The sequence below is a fragment of the Delphinapterus leucas genome, unplaced genomic scaffold, assembly GCF_059928025.1.
Source record: "Delphinapterus leucas isolate spDelLeu-1000000601 "Yukka" unplaced genomic scaffold, BTC_Dleu_Yukka2 spDelLeu_asBTCV2_sq25, whole genome shotgun sequence".
NCBI classification, from domain to species: domain Eukaryota; kingdom Metazoa; phylum Chordata; class Mammalia; order Artiodactyla; family Monodontidae; genus Delphinapterus; species Delphinapterus leucas.
Genome location: NW_028322234.1, coordinates 18407345 through 18427841, shown reverse-complemented (window position 1 = coordinate 18427841; position 20497 = coordinate 18407345). Strand labels below are relative to the sequence as shown.

General features: G+C 56.9%; 1 protein-coding gene across 1 annotated transcript in view; it reads left to right on the top strand.

The window, feature by feature from the left end:
• The first annotated feature begins 223 nt into the window (after positions 1-223).
• The window catches only part of APC2 (APC regulator of Wnt signaling pathway 2), a 33616-nt gene continuing 13342 nt past the window's right edge, over positions 224-20497 (top strand). The window contains exons 1-14 of the mRNA XM_089905775.1: positions 224-292; positions 6459-6617; positions 6764-6854; positions 6982-7162; positions 8037-8145; positions 8296-8412; positions 9065-9142; positions 9344-9442; positions 9993-10383; positions 10892-10987; positions 15163-15302; positions 15679-15756; positions 15899-16015; positions 16526-16740. Coding sequence (XP_089761901.1) covers positions 239-292; positions 6459-6617; positions 6764-6854; positions 6982-7162; positions 8037-8145; positions 8296-8412; positions 9065-9142; positions 9344-9442; positions 9993-10383; positions 10892-10987; positions 15163-15302; positions 15679-15756; positions 15899-16015; positions 16526-16740 — 1925 coding nt within the window. The 5' untranslated portion in view covers positions 224-238. The remainder of the gene's footprint in view (positions 293-6458; positions 6618-6763; positions 6855-6981; positions 7163-8036; positions 8146-8295; positions 8413-9064; positions 9143-9343; positions 9443-9992; positions 10384-10891; positions 10988-15162; positions 15303-15678; positions 15757-15898; positions 16016-16525; positions 16741-20497) is intronic.

Below are 20497 nucleotides of genomic sequence, written 5' to 3'. Positions count from 1 at the left end.
CTCACGCCGCCCCTCCCAAGTCCTCAGTCCCTCGAGACTCCCTTCCCCCGCCCGGGAGGGCCCCCCAGTTACCCCCTCTTTCGCCCCCTTCGCGTTAGAGTCCCCGCCTGCCCCGCCGTGTGACCCCCCTCTCAGTCCCTTGCTCCGCGCAGGCGCAGGCTTCCCGGCCCGTCCCTCCCACCCCCACCCCCGGCGGCCGAGGGGCGGGGCGCAGACTGATTGAGGCGGCCGCGGCTCCATGGGGCTCCTGGGGCTGCTGAGCCTGCTGCACTCGGCCTTCTTCGGGGACCAGGTAGGGCGCGGGGGTCCCGGCCGCGGGGCGTGGGGTCTGGCCGTGGGCGCGGCTGGGGCGGGAGAGCCGCAGCCCGGAATGGGGTGAGGACCGCGGGAACGGTGGTCGCGGCAGCGGGAGGCGCAAGGGCACGCGCAGGGAATCGCCAAGGGTCTGGGGTCTCGCGCAGTCGCTGTGGAGACCGTTGCCAGGGAAACCGCCTCAGGTTGTTCGCAGGGCTGGCAGCCCCTCCCCCGCGCCGCAGCCACAGTCCCCCCCCCCACTCCGGGTTTGCGCAGGCGCGGCCACGCCGGGCCCAGCCTTCTGCCTCCGAGACAGACCCCCGGACCCCTCCTCATTGCGCAGACCAGAAGACTGGCTACGGCGGGAGGGCTGCGGCGGGGGCGCTGCGGCGAGGACTCGCTCTGCCGAGGCTCCGCCGTGCGCAGGCGGGTGGGGGACCGTGCCACGCCCTACAGCTCTCCAGGCCTCAGTTTCCCCTTCTGGCCGCAGAGCGTAGGGCTGACTTAGATGTTCGCCCACGCGGATGTCCATAGTAATATCCATCCCATCGGGCCCGAGCGCTTTGCTGGCCTCCGAAATCTGAATTCTGGGGCTATAACATCCCCTCTTTAAGAGAAACTGAGGCTGGGAGGGTGCTGCGGGGAGCCCAAGGTCACGCCTCGAGCTGGGCTGGAGCCTGAGCGCGGGGCGGAGGCGCCCGCAGAGGGCACAGCCCAGAGGCCGGCGGGAGCTGTCCGCGGTGCTGAAGGAGCCTCGAGCCCGTCCGCTCCACGCCCGGGAAACTGAGGCCCAGAACCGTGGTCAGGCGACCCATCCCGGGTCGGGATTCGGGGACGCGGCCTGGACCAGCCGGCCCCACCCCTCCCCCACCTCCAGTGGCATTCTCTCCTCACCTGTCAGGGCCCTGCCCAGTCACCCAGCCTGAGCCCGTCTCTGTGATCTCATGACCACCTGCTGCCTTCCTGCTCCCCTGTCCCCCACCCCCATCCAGCTCCGAGTCGGGGGACGCTCCTGGTTCCGCCCCCGGCCCCTGACACGGCGGAGGCTCAGTGGGGAAGGGGGGGGCGAATCAAGGGGGCAGAGATGCCCGGGGTCAGGCTCAGAAGGCCCAAGAATGAACCTGGCTGTGTGCCAGGCTCGGGGGGCGTTGTTTTATGGTGGCGATGGGGAGAATCGAGCCCTGTGCAGTAGAGGGAGCAGACGATACCAGGGAGGGAGACTGGGAAGAGGCCCCCCACTAGACCTTGGCACCCCGAGATTGGGCCTGGGGTCCTGGGAGGCTCTGAGGGTTCCGAAGGCTCTTGTCTTTCTAGAATTTACAGTGATGCCCGATTCTGGCTGTGGCTCAAAGATTTACAGGGTCAAGGATTTGGGGTGGTGTCAGGGACGTGATGTTCCAGAGGCTTGCGGACAAGGGCATTTTGCCTTGGGGTCTCAGCCCTCATGTGCTCTCAACCTTCCAGGCCCCAGCCCCACCCAGAGTGGTGAGGAACGCCCAGGGAGGGCCTGGTTGGGCTTGCACATGAACTCAAGCAACATGCTCCCTGCCCTGAGCGTCAGTTTTCCCCTGTGAATGAGGACAAGACTGGCCATTGGACCCTCCAAGCCCCCTGCCAGCTCTAACGTTCTGGCTGAGAGGGGCCTGGAGAGCAGTGGCATCTAAGACTGGATGGGGGAGCTGAGACTTCGTCCCATGGGTGTTGGGGCAGGGATTCTCTAACCACCTCCCAGTGAACAAAATGGGAAACTGAGGCCATGCCCCAGGTCATGCAGGGGAGTCAAGGTGGAGCTGAAGTCGGCCCTGGGCTCTGTCCTCTCCCCGCCCCCATTCCAGCTTTGCCCAGTCTGCCCTGCTTTCCCGTGGTCAGCTCAGCCCCAGGACTCCTCCTCCTCTAAACGCCGCATCAGTTCCCTGGTCCAGCCCCACCACCGAAGTCCATATGCCTTGAGTGGGCTCTGATCTCTCCTGGCTCCAGGCATTGTATGTGCTGTTCCCTCAGCCTGGAATGCTTTTCCCCTCCTTGATCCCATGCCCAGCTCTGATTCATGCTGAAGAGGCCCAGCACCGGTGTCCCCTTCTCAGTGCAGCCTTCCCAGCCTCTGGAAAGAGCCCTTCTGCCCATTGCACTCGCTCCCGGGTCCCACAGGCTGGGGGCGGCTGTGTTTGGCTCCGGAGGCTCTGGAACACCCAAGGTCCAAGTTCTTTCGGCGCCTCCAGTGTTTTTGTCCCAGGGTGGGACACAAGGGGCCTCCTGCAGCCGGCCCAACAGGAGACACCATGGTGGCCGTGGTCCTTGTGTCCTTGGCTGCCCCTCCTGTCCTGTCCTTCCCTGCACCAGCCCTTACAAAGGCTGCAGCCACCTCCCGATTTTACAGAGGGAGAAACTGAGGGTCTCCAGGTGAACGACCTGCCCTGGCCCCCCAGCCAAGAGAAGAGAGAGGCAAGCCCCAAAGCCATGTCTTCTTCGTCCTTTGGGCAGCAGGCGGCCTGAGCTGCAGCTGCAGATTCGGCCTCTGGGTGTTAAACCCTCAAGTGGCCTCCGGGGACCTACTGACGATCTGAGACAGCTGGGGACGGGTACTCCTGGGAGCTCAGCCCCCTCCCTCTGCTGGCTTCCCTTGTGCGAGGGTGAATTATGGGTCCCACAGGGGACAGACACAGAGAGTCAGAGATTCAGAGAATGTAGGAAGGGCCACGGAGTCACGGAGGCGCTGACACTCTGCCAGGCAGGGGGACAGGGAGAGATGTAGGGTCCCAGCGTGCCTGCCCATCCCCCACGCTCACCCCCCATGTCAGCCAGGACGCTCGACGGGGTGGTCCAGCTAGATCCCCAACCCTGGCCTGCCCTGACCCATCGGATCCAGGCCAGGCCGTATCCGTGGAGAGGGGCTTCCTGCCCCGCCCCTGGAGCTTCCCTCCCTCCACCCTAAGGTTCTGATGTAACACCCAAAACTGGATGGCTTACACTCATATTCTGCAGATCCAGCCACTGCAGGTTCTGAAACGCCATTTCACCCCGAATGGAGTGGAGGCCTGGAGTGGAGGACACAAGGTCATGGTCATTGGGAGGCTCCCTTCCCTAAGGGGTATTCACCCATACACACACGCACGCACACACACACACACACCCCGCCGAACCCGCTCGGAGGCCCGAAGCCCCGCACCCGCCGGCGGTCCCAGCCCCGGGCCGCCATTGGCTGTTGCCATGGCACCAGCCCATCTTCCCGTGCCGCCATTGGCCGCCGCGCCTGCATCCCGCATCCTCCCCCGCTCGCGGTGGTCTCGCCCAGCGCCCGGAGTGGCGGCGCCGCCTGGCGAGGCCCGGACTGGGCTTTGTCTAACGCGGAGTCCTCGTCCGCCCCGCCGAAACCCCGGAGCCCTGGAGCCCGCGCCCCGCGGCCGCCCCAGCCCCGGAGGACTGGGAACTTGGGCGGGGCCGGCGTAGCTGCGCGGAGGGAGGAACCCCCAGGCCCTCGGCACCGCAGCCAGCCCAACCCCAGTGAGATAAAGTAAGCGGGCGCCTTCCCTGGGTGGAGGGCAGCGCGGGTGCGGCCTCCGCCTTGCCGGAGTCTCTGTCCTTTTCTCTCTGCCGCGCCTGTAAGCACACAGGCTGGAGCCTCCGTTTCTTCAGGGCGGAGCCAGAGGAGAAACTGTGTCCCAGGGAGGTGGGCGTCTGCGTCGCTGCAGTTGATCCCACGCAAACACCCACTCACAGGTGTCAATACCCAGACCTCCCAGAGTCTTCGGACAAGACACTGTGTGTCTTGGGGAATGGTGCTGCACCTCTCTGTCATTCAGACAAAACCCCTAGCTATTGGTGCTTTCCTATCGGTGCACACATATCGGATGCGGTCCCCCGAGGCAGCCTGGGGGTGAGGGGCAGGCAGGAGGGAGGAGGTGGCCTTGTGACGATGGCAGGAGTTAGGAGAGGTGCTCCGGGCAGGAGAACTGCATGTGAAATGGCCTGGGGGAAAGAGAGCTGCCGGTGGCAGTGATGCGGGCTGTATGCAGAGGGCTCACAGCTTATGCTGAGGGCACTGGGGAGCCGTGGAGGCATTTGCGCAGGGGAGAAATGGAATCCAACTCGCAACTTTCCCTCTGTCTGTGCATGAAAAGGGGATCGTGGGAGGCCGGGAAGAGGCTGGCGAGGCTGCCCTGGGAGGGGCCAGCTGGGTAGAGCTTGAGGAGCTGGTGGGAGTGTGGTGTTGGGGACCCAGGTTGGAATGGGAGGGAGCCTGATGCGTGGCCCTGCTACCAAGTTCAGTCTGATGGGGACGCAGGAGTGACCACTGGGTCACTCCTGTGGGGGGAATGAAAGGTCTGAGGCTCTGTCTGGGCCATTCCAGAAGAGCTCCTTGGGGGCAGCCTGGGGAGAGGGCCCCAGGAGGGGTCTGGGTTTGCCGAGTGGGAGGGGCATGCACGGGACTAGTGCTTCCCCCTGGCTGGGCATGGCATGGTGGCCTCAGCCAGGACACAGGGCCCCAGTCGGACCCCAGGGATCTTGCTACAGCGCCAGTGGGTCCTGATCCCCAGCTGGGACCCCCGACTGAACCTCGGGCAGGATCAGTATCAGGGTAAGAGAGGGGACTGTGGTCCTCAGGCGCCAGCCTCCCCCACCTGACACACTGTCACCCATGGGACTGTCCTGTCTGCTCCATGACCACCATCCCACCTGGCCCTCTAGTTGGCCCATAAGATAAGCCTGGTAGACCGAGTTCTCCCCATTCCTCAGATGTGCAAACCGAGGCCTGCAGCGGGGGAGGGGCTTGTGTGCTTCCAGCACTGCCTGGACTTGTGACCACTTCCAGGACAGTGTCTGGGTCCCAGTCATGCCTGCTGCGTCCCCCCAGGCTCAGTTTCTCTCTCTGGGAACAGTCGAATGCTGATCCTTGAGGCTCAAGGCTCAGGACTGTGACAAGGTGTCAGATGACAAGGCCAGGCACGCAGTAGGTCCTCTGAGTGGTTAGAATGGACTGACTCCTCCTTGGGGCCGAGCCCCCCCTACCCCTACTCCAGGCCCAGCTGTGCCCACAGTGGGTGGGGGGGCTCCTGGGGGGAAGGAGAGGGAGAATGAGTGAGCGAGTGAAGGAATGGGTGTGCCCCGGTGGTGGAGGGAGAGGGAAGGGGCAGGTGCCCCCCTGTGGGCAGGGGCGGCTGACTGATTTGGGGAGGGGGCTCAGGCGGGCAGGGGGAGGGGGCTCCCAGGGAGGAGGTGGCAGAGGGGATGGGCTGCCATTGGTGCATCTCAGACAAAGGCGGAGGGAGGGGGTGAGGGCTGATGGGAAGGGAACAAAGAGGAAAGGGGGGCCGGTGGTGGGACGGCTCGGTCAAGAGGGCCAAGCCAGGGAGGAGACACCGGCTAGCTGGACAGAGGGAGGAGGCTGGGCTGTAGCAAGAAGGGCAGCCAGACACACAAAGAGCAAGTGGCAGTGGCGGCTCCAGGGGCGGGGGCAGGGGCCTCCGGGGGCTCTAGGGACAGAGGGCTGACCGGAGGGGCATCAGGGCCGAGCAGGTAGCTACTCCGGATCCAGCTGCTGCTGGAGGGGGTGTCCAGGCTGCAGACCCCCAGGATGACTACGGTGGGTTTGTGTCTGGCTGGCTGGCTGTCCAGCTGCTGGGGCCACCATCAGCCCGTCCATCGCTTTCTTAGAACCTTCACGGCGTTCTTATTGGCCAGCATCTGGGCCAGCTGGTAGTCTGTCCACCCAGCCTCTGGGCGGCTGTGCTCATTCAGGAGAGGGTCTTGGCTGTCCGTCCATCTGTCTGTTTGTCTCTCTCTCTCTGGCTGTGTGTCTCTGAGCCTGGTGGCATTGGACTGGTGAGTCCCCCTGCCAGTTTCAACTGTCTGGCTGTCCGTCTGTGTGTCTAAAAGCCCCACAGTGAGGGCCAGTGTCTGTCTGTGTCTTGTCTGTTGGTCAGTTCAGCTGTCTGTCTGAACACCTCTCCGACAGTTCTGTCCCTCTGTCTCCCGTTGTCCCTGCCTATGTCCGTCACTCCACCTGCCAGGCCGTCTGTCCCCCAGATTCCCTGGGCCAGCACCATCCCGCCTGCAGCAGTCCACGCCAGCCACCCCTGCCTGAGACCCAACCCAGGGCTGGAACTTAGGTCGAGGGCCGCCCCCTACCCAGACCCTCAGATCATCCCTCTCTCCTGTGGGCCCAGGCGCTGCAGGAGCTGAAGATGACGAGCTCCGTGGCGCCCTACGAGCAGCTGGTGCGGCAGGTGGAGGCCTTGAAGGCCGAGAACAGTCACCTGAGGCAGGAGCTTCGGGATAACTCAAGCCACTTGTCCAAGCTGGAGACAGAAACGTCGGGCATGAAGGTGCGAGGGGAGGCTGGGCGGAGGACGTGGACCCGGGTCACAGGGACAAACATCAGGGCGCTGGGCCCAGGGATGGGCAGGCAGGACAGGGGCATCTCAGAGGGGGCTGGACCACTGACCGCTCTCTTTCCGTCCTCCATGTTCAGGAGGTCCTGAAGCACTTGCAGGGCAAGCTGGAGCAGGAGGCCCGTGTGCTGGTGTCCTCGGGGCAGACCGAGGTGCTGGAGCAGCTGAAAGGTGAGGGGCTGGCCTGGGGAACCCCCCCCGCACGTTGGGGCCAACCCTGGTCTGCTTCCTGAGGGAGCTGGGAGGAGGGGGCGCAGGGGGCGTGCTGACGTCAGCCTCTCCCTCTGCGCCCATCCAGCCCTGCAGATGGACATCACCAGCCTGTACAACCTCAAGTTCCAGCCCCCGGCTCTGGTCCCTGAGCCCACTGCCCGGACCCCCGAGGGAAGCCCGGTGCACAGCTCTGGGCCCTCCAAGGACAGCTTTGGGGAGCTGAGCCGGGCCACCATCCAGCTGCTGGAGGAACTGGACCGGGAACGGTGAGATGGTGGGGAACCTTGCCACAGGCAGTGGTCACAAGGCTCCACCCACATCATGAGCCCCCTTGCCCACTCCCTGCCCCATCCCCATGTGGTGCCTCAGCCCCCTTTCCTGGCCCAACTGACCTCAGCTGGAGGACAAGGGCGGGGGGGGGGGTGTTCCTGGCAGAGGGGAAGGCTCCTGGGAGACGTCCCCAGGGGTCCTGGACACACAGGCGTCACCAGGGACAGGGCTGTGTCCAGTGCCAGGGCTCACAGTCAGGCCTGGAGCCAGAGAGACTCAAGGCAGCCTTTGTGGAGAAAGGGCTGCGGCCCAAGAAACCTGGGCTTGAGGCCAGAAGGAGGAGGCAGGGTCTGGGTGCCTAGCTCAGCTCAGCTGTGTTGTGTGCGGTCAGACAGGGAAGTTCTGGAGCAGCCTGGAGTTAAGTCCATGCTTTGCTGTCTGACCTCAAGCAAGAACTCTAGCCCCTGCCAGCCTCAGACTTCTGCTCTGTAAAATGGGAATAGCAGTGTCTCCTCACAGGGTGTGAAGAGGGAGACTCTACTGCACCTGGAGCAATCCGAGCCTGAAGTTTGCCCTGTGTAGGCTAGAGGGAGATTAGCCGGTGTTCGAGAGGTGTTAGAACAGCCTCCTCAGAGCCTTTCTCCGAGGACCAAAATTTACAAAAGAGTTACCTTTTTTACTTTCAAATAATTTCTGCACTCCATCCCCACCCCAGTGCCAGGGGCACCACGGGCGAGACTTTGCCACACTACCTATTAAACTTGGCACCCAGTAAGCACCCCAGAAGTGATTACGAAAGTCAGGGTAAACAAACACATGGCAACGTCTCCCGCTCCGTGAGCCCGCGTCCACCGACCGGCCCTCCGCCAGGTGTTTCCTATTGAATGAGATCGAGAAGGAGGAGAAGGAGAAGCTCTGGTATTACTCGCAGCTGCAGGGCCTATCCAAGCGCCTGGACGAACTCCCGCACGTGGAGACGGTGAGCGCGCGGAGCTGCCCGGGATTTTGCAGTGCCCCGCCCCGCCCCGCCCCGCCCCGCCCATGGCGGGGGGCGGAGTGGAGCGGAGGCCCAGCCCTCGCCCGGGTATCGCCCCCCCTCAACTCACCGAGGCCCACCCGCCCCTCCCAGCAGTTCTCGATGCAGATGGATCTGATCCGGCAGCAGCTGGAGTTCGAAGCCCAGCACATCCGCTCGCTGATGGAGGAGCGCTTCGGCACCTCGGACGAGATGGTGCAGCGGGCGCAGGTGCGGCTGGGGCGGAGCCTGGGCGGAGCCATACGCCAGCGGGAGGATCAGAGCGCAGATATTGTTGTGGGAGGGGCGCAGATATTGTTAATGGGCGGGGTTATATGCCTGCGGGCGAATCAGAGGACAGAGACTCCTGCGGGTGGGGCCTGACGCAGGAAGCGGAGCCAGAGTTAAGAGCTGAGTGTGAGCGGAGCCGTAGGGGGCTTAGCGCAGACCCCGGCTCAGAGAAGAGTCCCAGAACGATAGGGACGGGGCCACCAGTGCGAGGAACCGTGTCTGACCAGGACTTGGGCGTTGACAGTCAAATGGCGGGACCAAGTCAGAAAATAGGTGGGTCCGGAGGGATGGCCTGGGGTTTAAGTTGTGGGCGGGGCCAGAGCCTGGGCTTGAGGGTTGGACCTTGGGTGGGATCAGGAAGTGGAGTCAGATAACTGGGGGTGGGGTGGGGGTGTTGAGAGTGGGTGGGCCATATCAAGGAGGAGGCGGGGTCAGAGCCCAGGGTGGGGTTTTGGCAATGGATGGGGCCAAACCAGGGACTGGGTGGAGTCAGCATGGGGCAGGATTTGGACTGGGGACGGGGCCATATTGGGAGTGTGGGCGGAGTCGGAGCCGGGTGGGATTTCCTCAGTGTGCCCTTTCTCCCACGCAGATCCGTGCTTCCCGCCTGGAGCAGATAGACAAGGAATTGCTGTCGGCACAGGACCGGGTGCAACAGACCGAGCCCCAGGTACCAGGAGGGGCGAAGTCAGAGCCCTAGTGCGTGGTGACAGCCCCAGGCAGCAGGGAGACCCCCGGGCCCTGCCCAGGGTTCAGGAATCCGTCTGCGGCCCCCGCCACATCGTCGTGGGGGTAGGGCAGGCATCAGCAGCCTGGGCGCTTTGTGGGGTGCCCCTGGGCGGAACCCGCAGGCCTGGCGTTCTCCCCACAGGCCTTGCTGGCAGTGAAGTCGATGCCGATGGATGAGGACCCAGAGGCCGAGGTCCCCACGCACCCTGAGGATGGTGCCCCTCAGCCGGGCAACAGCAAGGTGAGGGGAGTCTGGGGGGGGGATGCTGAGAGGCGGGGTGGGGGCAGTGGCGGCCGGCTGGGTTGGGATACACAGTGAAGTGGGTCCTGCATCCCTGCTGCATTTGAAGGCCCCTCCCTCTCCAGGCCTCCCTAAAGCATCCCCAGGTGTGGGAGGGTCATCCTGAGTTGGAGTGAGTCGGGAGGTTGGGTTGTGGTGCGGAGCCTGGCGTGGGTGTGGATACCTGTTCTGTATATTTGAGGGGCACTCTGCACTTAGATGTAGGGGGCCACCCCTAGGAGTACTGGTGAGGCTGATGGGGTGGACATTTGGCTCTCATGGGCTGGGGGCATCTCTGCAGTGGTGTGTGTGTGTGTGTGTGTGTGTGTGTGTGTGTGTGTGTGTGTTGCTCCCCGGGAGGATGCAGGGTGAGGGTAGTGGGGTGAGCAAGAGATTCTCCTGGGCTGAAGTCATAGGACTCTCATCCGTTTAGGGGGAGTGCAGGTGGGCCCGTCTGGGGCCAGGTGAGCCAGGCGGGGCTCCCCACCCTGACATCTCCTGCCCCTCGCAGGTGGAGGTGGTCTTCTGGCTGCTGTCCATGCTGGCGACGCGTGACCAGGAGGACACGGCACGGACGCTGCTCGCCATGTCCAGCTCACCTGAGAGCTGCGTGGCCATGCGCCGCTCGGGCTGCCTGCCGCTGCTGCTGCAGATCCTGCACGGCACCGAGGCGGGGGCTGGGGGTCGCAACGGGACCCCAGGGGCGCCGGGAGCCAAGGATGCGCGCATGCGCGCCAACGCAGCGCTGCACAACATCGTCTTCTCCCAGCCGGACCAGGGTCTGGCACGCAAGGAAATGCGCGTCCTGCACGTGCTCGAGCAGATCCGTGCCTACTGTGAGACCTGCTGGGACTGGCTGCAGGCCCGGGACGGTGGGCCCGAGGGCAGCAGCGCCGGCGGCGGTGAGTGAGTGAGCAGCTTCTGTGCGCTGGGCGGCAGCCTGGGCTCCCCGGGGGCCAGGGCAGCACCACTGGCAGTAACAGCGGCCTCTGGCTTTTGCCGGGCACCTGCTCTGTGCCACGCGCCGGCTGAGGCCTCCTGGGAACCTGTGAAGACAGACTGGTAAAGGGATAGCCACAAGGTGGACGCTCAAGAAACGGTCGTTGATTGAATGGATAGATTGTAGTTAACCCTCGAAAGGCGGGGGCAGAGTTTGAGATTCCTAGCTGTTGGGGCCGCCTGCAAAGTTAGTATCAGATGCTAAGCACCAGGCGGGGTGAGGCAGGCCCCCCCCGTTCACTTCAGAGGGGCCGATGCTCTGGGGGTGACCCCGTGCGCCCGGCGGGCAGCACTTTGTAAAGCTCCAGGTCTTGGCAGGTCTGCAGGGTGGAGACTGCAGGGAGGGGCGGGGACCCACCAGGCGACATTTCCTGCAGTGGAAGGGCTCTGACCCGGTCCCCTTGCCCACAGCCCCGGTCCCCATCGAGCCACAGATCTGCCAGGCCACCTGCGCCGTGATGAAGCTGTCCTTCGACGAGGAATACCGCCGTGCCATGAACGAGCTGGGTGAGTGCCCCTCGCCGCCCCTGCGAGCTGGAGCTACCCCCGATCTGGACGGCCTCCGGGCCTCACCCGGTGCAGGGCAGATTCTCGGCACTAGTGGTCCTGGGGCTCAGAGAACAGGGGAGAGGCCGGGAAGGCAGGAGAAAAGGTGAATCGGAGCTACTGGGTGGTCGAGGCGGAGCGACCCTGTGAAGTTTTAGGTTTGGGAGTACTGCAGCATCTTTTCCGCATAAAAGTAATCAAAACATGGGGAAAGGAAACATCAAGGGCCAAACGAGGCACTACTTCTCACCCAGCAGATGGTCAAACCACTCAAAGGTTCTGTAAGGTCTCACGTGGTCCGGCCACATAGACTCGGGCGCTCGAAACCCAATGTGGGTGTGGGGGGGAGCGCCCAGGCGCAGCCTTTCCGGGACGGGCATCTGGAGTGGCAGACATTTTACAAGAGGGCACAGGTCTGGAGTCCTTCCTCCGCCAGCCGGTCCAGGGACGGCTGGAGGTTACCAAGCTCCTTCCGAGAGGCCTGCACACTCAGTGCTATGTTGATAATTCCACGAAGATGCGATCTGCCTTTTTCACTCTCGTGCGCATGTGTGTTCAGAGGGGTTTTTCCAGGCACTCCTACTCTGAGGACCGCTGGGCTGTGCGTTCTGGGGTTAAAAGATTTCTCCGTTTTCATTTCTAGTGTGGTAAATATTTTTTGTTTATTGAAGTATAGTTGATTTACAATATTGTGTTAGTTTCAGGTGTAAAGGGATGCAGTTACATATACATTCTTTTTTCATATTCTTTTCCATTGTGGTTTATCACAGGATATTGAATATGGTTCCCTGTGCTCTACAGTAGGACCTTGTTGTGTATCTATCCTATATATAATAGTTTACATTTGCTAACCCCAACCTCCCACTCCATCCCTCCCCCCAACCCCCTCCCCCCGGCAACCATAAGTCTCTTCTCTGTGCCCATGAGTCTGTTTCTGTTTTGTAGATAAGTTCATTTGTGTCATATTTTAGATGCCACATAAAAGTGAGATCATATGGTATTTGTCTGACATACTTCACTTAGTATGATAATCTCTGGGCTCATCCATGTTGCTGCAAATGGCATTATTTCATTCTTTTTTTTAAGGCCGAGTAATATTCCATTGTATCTATATATACCACATCTTCTTTATCCACTCATCTGTCAATGGACATTTAGGTTGCTTCCATGTCCTGGCTATTGTGAATGGTGCTGCTATGAACACAGGGGCGCATGTGTCTTTTCAAATTATAGTTTTGTCCGGGTATATGCTCAGGAGTGGGATTGCAGGATCATATGGTAGCTCTATTTTTAGTTGTTTAAGGATCCTCCATACTGTTCTCCATAATGGCTGCACCAACTTACATCCCCACCAACAGTGTAGGAGGGTTCCCTTTTCTCCACACCCTCTCCAGCATTTGTTATTTGTAGACGTTTTAACGATGGCCATTCTGACGGGTGTGAGGTGGTAGCTCATGGTAGCTTTTTTTGTGTGTGTGGTAAGCGGGCCTCTCACTGTTGTGGCCTCTCCCGTTGCGGAGCACAGGCTCCGGACGCGCAGGCTCAGCGGCCATGGCTCACGGGCCCAGCCACTCCGTGACATGCGGGATCTTCCCGGACCGGGGCACGAACCCGTGTCCCCTGCATCGGCAGGCGGACTCCCAACCACTGCGCCACCAGGGAAGCCCTCATGGTAGTTTTGATTTGCCTTTCTCTAAGAATTAGTGATGTCGAGCATCTTTGCACGTGCCTCTTGGCCATCTGTATGTCTTCCTTGGAGAAATGTCTATTTAGGTCTTCTGCCCATTTTTCGATTGGGATGTTTGTTTTGTTGTTGGTGGCAGTATGATAAATATTGAGCTGTAACCCAAGTGAACTCTTTGGGGTCCTCAAAAAAATGTTCAGCGTGTACAGGGGTCCCGAGATGGAAATGCTGGCATGTCACTGGTGTCTGTCAGTCAGGCAAGGGATGCGTGATGAGCTGAGTGGCTCATCCAGTGAACGTGCCCCACTCACAGTTCAGTTCAACCTCTTTTTCCCTATTGTTATTTTTTTCCTTTGTGTGGGTTCCCGGGAGTGGAGTTTCCAGATTAAGAAGCAAAAAGGCTTTGGAAGCTCCCCACTCCGACTTATAATTACGTATTTAAACATTTTTAAATTTTAATTTTTTTTGGCCACGCTGCAGAGCTTATGGGATCTTAGTTCCCCAATCAGGGATTGAACCTGGGCCCTCAGCAGTGAAAGCACCGAGTCCTAACCACTGGACTGCCAGGGAATTCCCTAAACATTTTTTTAAACTGTGGTAAATTATATGTAACATAAAATTTACTGTCTTAACCATTTTTAATCTTTTCTTCCCAAACTGAAACCCTGTCCCCATTAACCACTCAGCCCCCCAGCCCCCTCCCCAGCCCCTGGCAACCACGAACCCATGCTGTGTGTCTGTGGTTCTGCCTGTTCTGGATGTTTCCCATCAATGGAATCACACACTCTGTGTCTGGCTTCTCTCTCTGAGCATCGTGTTCTCTGGGTCCGTCCATGTGGTAGCGAGGGTCAGGGCTTCACCCCTTTTCGTGGCTGAGGGACGTCCCCATGTGTGGAGGGACACGGTGTGTTCCTCCGTCATCTGGTGATGGACACTCAGGCCGTTTCCACCTTCTGGCTGTTGTGGCTCGTGCTGCTGTGCACACACACGTACAGGTTCGCTTTGGAAGTTTGTAGGTTTGTGTTGCTAAGCCCCTTCCCCAGGGTGGTCCCCACTGGCGTGCTCTTCAGCAAAACTGCCTCACCGGTCCTGGGTCCCAAGGACGATCCTGTTGCCGAACGAGGGGGAAGGGCTGCGTGTGTTTGGGTTCCTGCAGGTTTTTCCCTTCTGCTCCCGCTGACCATTTACTCTTTAAAAAAAATTATTTATTTGGCTGCACCAGGTCTTAGTTGCAGCATGCAGAATCTTTTTTTTTTAACTAAAAAATTTTTTTTGGCTGCGTTGGGGTCTTCGTTGCTGCGCGTGGGCTTTCTCTAGTGCGGCAAGCAGGGGCTGCTCTTCGTTGTGGTGCACGGGCTGCTTCTCATTGCGGTGGCTTCTCTTGTTGCGGAGCACGGGCTCTAGGCGCACGGGCTTCAGTAGTTGTGGCACATGGGCTCAGTGGTTGTGGCTCGCGGGCTCTAGAGCGCAGGCTGAATAGTTGTGGCGTACGGGCGTAGTTCCTCCGCGGCATGTGGGATCTTCCCGGACCAGGGCTCGAACCCGTGTCCCCTGCATTGGCAGGTGGATTCTTAACCACTGCGCCACCAGGTAAGTCCCCATGCAGAATCTTTTAGTTGGGGCATGCAGGCTTTTAGTTGCAGCATGTGGGATCTAGTTCCCTGACCAGGAATCGAACCCCGGGCACCCCTTGCTTTGGAAGCATGGAGTCTTAACCGCTGGACCACCAGGGAAGTCCCGACCATTTACTCTTTCTAAGGTGAGAACCCAGTTGTCCTAGTGAGTAAAGAACTGTGTGTGCAGGAACCTCCCTGGCGGTCCAGTGGTTAAGACTCCGTGCTTCCACTGCAGGGGCCGCGGGTCTGATCCCGGGTCGGGGAACTAAGATCCCACATGCTGCGTGGATGGCCAAAAAATTAAAAAAGAAAAAAAAAGGAAAAAAAAGTCGCGTGTGTGGGCCATCAGCAGTGGCTCCTGAGCACACGCCGTCTGGTCCGTCCTGGGGACGCAGCGGGGCAGCCACCAGCCCTGCCCTCAGCGGCTTGCTGGCTAATGCTTTGGGAACTTCTCATCTGGGGAGTTGGGGGCTTCCCTGAGGAAGTCACTCTTGAGCAGAAGGGGACTCAGGAAACTGGGCGAACAGTGGGGAAGAGCATCCCGGGCAGAGGGAACAGCATGTGCAAAGGCCCGGCAGCCGGACAAAGTGTGACTGGGGGCTGAGGGCAGAAAAGAGGCGGGCGTGAAGGCGCAGGGCACGCAGGGGGCTGGGCCAGCCAGGCTGCCTGGAGGAGGTGTCCTCAGAGTTGGGCTTCAAAGGTGGGCTTGAGGAGAGCAGATCGGAGGGAGGGGAGGGCGTATGGGTAGAGTGAGCTGCGCGGGCAGAGGCTGGGAGGTGGGCAGGCGGGGTGGTGAGGGGCGCCCCCCTGCCCCCAGCCCTGCCGTGTCCGCACAGGTGGGCTGCAGGCCGTGGCGGAGTTACTGCAGGTCGACTATGAGATGCACAAGATGACCCGGGACCCTCTCAACCTGGCCCTGCGCCGATACGCCGGCATGACCCTCACCAACCTAACCTTCGGGGACGTCGCCAACAAGGTGCCTGGGTGGGCCGGCGGGCGGGCCAGCATCCCCCAGGCCAAGCCCTGCTGGCCTCCTCCCTGCCTCGAAGCAGCACTGAGAGGCGGGGACAGGCGGGGAGACTGAGGCCTGGGGTCCAGGCCACCGTCCTCTTGGCCCCTTTGCCGCCGCCCCTGTGGAGTGGGGGCCTCTGGGCCTGGGCAGGGTGTCTGCGCCTGCCGGAGCCTCAGTCTTCTCATCAGAGCAACAGGGCGAGTGCTCTCCCTCCGCTGTGGTGGTGAAGATGGGGTGGGGGTTGGGGTTCGAGCTCCAGCATGGAGCAGGTGCTCAGTCAACGCGGTAGGTGCCCCCGCCCCACCCCCCGCCACGGCATGACTCCCGTGTCACCCCACAGGCTGCACTGTGCGCCCGCCGGGGCTGCATGGAGGCCATCGTGGCCCAGCTGGCGTCCGAGAGCGAGGAGCTGCACCAGGTACCCGGGGGGCTGCGGTGCTGCCGGGGGCCGGGGGCAACCCTGGGCTCTGCCACCTGCCACCGTGGGGCTTGCGGGTGGGCCCCGTGAGCCACCCTGAAGCCTGGCCCGGGCCCAGACAGCCTGCCCTGCACTCGCCCAGGTGGTGTCCAGCATCCTGCGCAACCTGTCCTGGAGGGCGGACATCAGCAGCAAGAAGGTGCTGAGGGAGGTGGGCAGCATGACGGCCCTGATGCAGTGCGTCCTGCGAGCCTCCAAGGTGGGCACTGGGCGGGGTGCCAGCCACGTGGCTGGGAGGCACCAGCAGCAGGTGGTGAGTTCGCCACCTTGGGGGAAGTCAAGCCAGATGGACAGCCCGCCGCCTGGCAGCGGGTCCAGGCCGGGGGCTTCCAACCCAAAAGATCTTGCTGTGGCCGGTTGTGTTACTTTTTTTTTTTTTTTGCGGTACGCGGGCCTCTCACTGTTGTGGCCTCTCCCGTTGCGGAGCACGGGCTCCAGACGTGCAGGCTCAGCGGCCATGGCTCACGGGCCCAGCCGCTCCACGGCATGTGGGATCTTCCCGGACCGGGGCACGAACCCGCGTCCCCTGCATCGGCAGGCGGACTCTCAACCACTGCGCCACCAGGGAAGCCCCTGGTTGTGTTACTTTTGACTTCTACTCGAAGAGGCATTTGGGTGCCTTGTGCCGGCGCCTCGAGGGAGAGGGCGCGGGGGTGGGTGGGGCTGGGGACCCGCTGCTGACCCCCTCCTGCTCCTGCCCTGTGCCCAGGAGTCCACCCTGAAGAGCGTGCTCAGCGCCCTGTGGAACCTCTCAGCGCACAGCACGGAGAACAAGGCCGCCATCTGCCAGGTGGACGGCGCCCTGGGCTTCCTGGTCAGCACACTGACCTACAAGTGCCAGAGCAACTCGCTGGCCATCATCGAGAGTGGAGGCGGCATCCTGCGCAACGTGTCCAGCCTCATCGCCACCCGTGAGGACTACAGGTCAGCAGGGCGCGGGAGGGCGCTGGGCAGGTGGAGCCCAGGAGCGGCTGGCACGGGGCTGGCGGCTCCCCCTTGGCGCTGAACCACGGGGAGCCTCACCTCGGCCACCTGTGAATGGGTCGGCACGATGCATGCCCGGTCGCTGACTGTTTTTAGTATAAATACATCCCCGATATTGCCTGGGATATACTCGTACCACATTTTAAATTAACTTAGTAAAAATATACGTAGCATTCTAAGTCATATTAATAATGCTTGTTCTTTTTCAAACTATTATGCGCTAAGTAGTAAACAAAGATTATTCTTCATTAACATACATATTAACTTCTTACTAGGTAACGTTAACACTAAGTAATACTTCTAACGTATGAAAATACGTAACCATTAAAAAGTATAAATACATCCCAAATAATGCATGGGATATACTTGCGCTAAAGATTTTACCAATTAAAATAAAACATTATTTATTAATAATGCTAATAACAAACAATATTTAGATTTCAGTTTACTTTAAAAGTACTATCTTTAGTATAAATACATCCCAAACACTGCACGGGATATACTTGTACTAAATTGTAAATTAACATAGTAAACATATACATAATTTTCTAAAGAATAATTAATAATTACTTGTTCTTTATTAAAATGTTATTCACTAAGCAACATTAATAAATAAAACAATGCTTATTCTTCATTAACATAACTATTTATTACCTACTAGGTAACATTAATAATAAGTAATACTTCTAATGTATGAAAATACATAGCTATTAAAAAGTATAAGAATATCGCAAATATTGCGTGGGATATACTGAATTTTAAATTAAATTATTAAAAATAAAAATGCAGGGCTTCCCTGGTGGCACAGTGATTGAGAGTCTGCCTGCCAATGCAGGGGGACGCGAGTTCGTCCCCCGTTCCGGGAAGATCCCACATGCCACGGAGTGGTTGGGCCCGTGAGCCATGGCCGCTGAGCCTGTGTGTTCGGAGTCTGTGCGCTGCCACGGGAGAGGCCACAACAGTGAGAGGCCGGCAAACTGCAAAAAAAAAAAAAAAAAAAGCAGCATTATTTTCTAAATAATAGTAAAAATGTGTTCTTTATTAAAATAAAATTATTTGTAAATACTACTAATAAATAATGCTTCACATGTAGGAAAACACATAACGTTTAAAAAGCATATCCTAAATACTGCTTGTGCTAAAGACTTTATAAATTAAAATAAAACAATTTACTAATTACGCTAATAATTAACAAACAATACTTAGATTTATGTTTTCTTTTAAAAACACTACCTTTAGTATATTCCCGAACGTCGCATGGGAGATACTTGTGCTAAAGATCTTACCAAGTAAAATAAAACATTTATTTACTAGTAATGCCAATAATTAAGAAACAATACTTAGTATTTTTAAAAGCAAACAGAAATATGTCTTTACTATATCCCAAGTACCACAAGATTTAGGTGCCCTAAAATGAGTTATACTATACACTACTATACATAAAATAGGTAATCAACAGGACCTACTGTGTAGCACAGGGAACTCCAATCAAAGGTCTGTAATAACCTAAATGGGAAAAGAATCTGAAAAAGAAAGGATATGTACATGTATAACTGAATCACTTAGCTGTACACCTGAAAGTAACACAACACTGTAAATCAGCTACATTCCAATGTAAAATAAAAATTAAAGAAATAAAATGTGATGGTTTTAATGAAATTTCATTTTAAATAATAAGTAACAGGGGCTTCCCTGGTGGCGCAGTGGTTGAGAGTCCGCCTACCGATGCAGGGGACACGGGTTCGTGTCCTGCTCCGGGAATATCCCACATGCCGCTGAGCGGCTGGGCCCGTGAGCCATGGCTGCTGAACCTGTGTGTCCGGAGCCTGTGCTCCGCAACAGGAAAGGCCACAACAGTGAGAGGCCCGCGTAACGCAGAAAAAAAAAAACCAACCAAAAAAATCGCAACACATTATTTTCTAAATAATAGTAAAAATGTGTTCTTTGTTAAAATAAATAAAATTATTTGTTAATACTACTAATAAATAATGCTTGAGTTGTATGAAAACACATAACTTTGAAAAAGCATATCCTAAATACTGCATGGGATACGCTTGTGCTAAAGACTTTATCAATTAAATTAAAACGTTGATTTACTAATTATGCTAATAACTAACAAACAATACTTAGATTTTTGTTTTCTTTTAAAATCACTATCTTTAGTATATTCCCGAATGTTGCATGGGAGATACTTGTGCTAAAGATCTTACCAAGTAAAATAAAACATTTATTTACTAGTGATGCCAATAATTAAGAAACAATACTTAGCATTTTTAAAAGCAAACAGAAATCTGTCTTCAGTATATCCCAAATATCACAAGATTTAGATGCCCTAAAATGAGTTATACTATACACTACTATTCATAACATAGGTAATCAACAGGACCTACTGTGTGGCACAGGGAACTCCAATCAAGTCTGTAATATCCTAAATGAGAAAAGAATCTGAAAAAGAACGGATATATGTATAACTGAATCACTCAGCTGTACACCTGAAAGTAACACAACACTGTAAATCACCTGTACTCCAACGTAAAATAAAAATTAAAGAAATAAAATGAGATGGTTTTAATGAAATTTCATTTTAAATAATAAGTAATAGGGGCTTCACTGGTGACGCAGTGGTTGAGAGTCCGCCTGCCGATGCAGGGGAGAGGGGTTCGTGTCCCGGTCGGGGAAGATCCCACATGCCGCTGAGCGGCTGGGCCCGTAAGCCATGGCCGCTGAACCTGTGTGACCGGAGCCTGTGCTCCGCAACGGGAGAGGCCAGAACAGTGAGAGGCCCGCCTACCTGCCCACCACAAAAAAAAAAAAAAAGCATTATTTTCTAAATAATAGTAAAAATGTGTTCTTTATTAAAATAAATAATTTGTTAATACTACTAATAAATAATGCTTCAGATGTATGAAAACACATAACTTGTAAAACCATATCCTAAATACTGCATGGGAAATGCTTGTGCTAAAGACTTTATCAATTAAATTAAAACATTGATTTACTAATTATGCTAATAATTAACAAACAATACTTAGATTTTTGTTTTCTTTTAAAAACACCATCTTTAGTATATTCCCGAATGTTGCATGGGAGATACTTGTGCTAAAGATCTTACCATGTAAAATAAAACATTTATTTACTAGTAATGCCAATAATTAAGAAACAATACTTAGTATTTTTAAAAGCAAACAGATATCTGTCTTTAGTACATCCCAAATATCACAAGATTTAGATGCCCTAAAATAAGTTATACTGTACACTACTATTCATAAATTAGGAAATCAATAGGACTTACTGTGTAGCACAGGAAACTCCAATCAAGTCTGTAATATCCTAAATGGGAAAAGAATCTGAAAAAGAACAGATATATGTACATGTATAACTGAATCACTCAGCTGTACACCTGAAAGTAACACAACACTGTAAATCAGCTGTACTCCAATGTAGAATAAAAAGTAAAGAAATAAAATGAGATGGTTTTAATGAAATTTCATTTTAAATAATAAGTAATAGGGGCTTCCCTGGTGGCGCAGTGGTTAAGAGTCCACCTGCCGATGCTGGGGACACGGGTTCTAGCCCCAGTCCGGGAAGATCCCACATGCCGCGGAGCGGCTGGGCCCGTGAACCATGGCCGCTGAACCTGTGTGTCTGGAGCCTGTGATCCGCAACAGGAGAGGCCACAACAGTGAGAGGCCCGCGT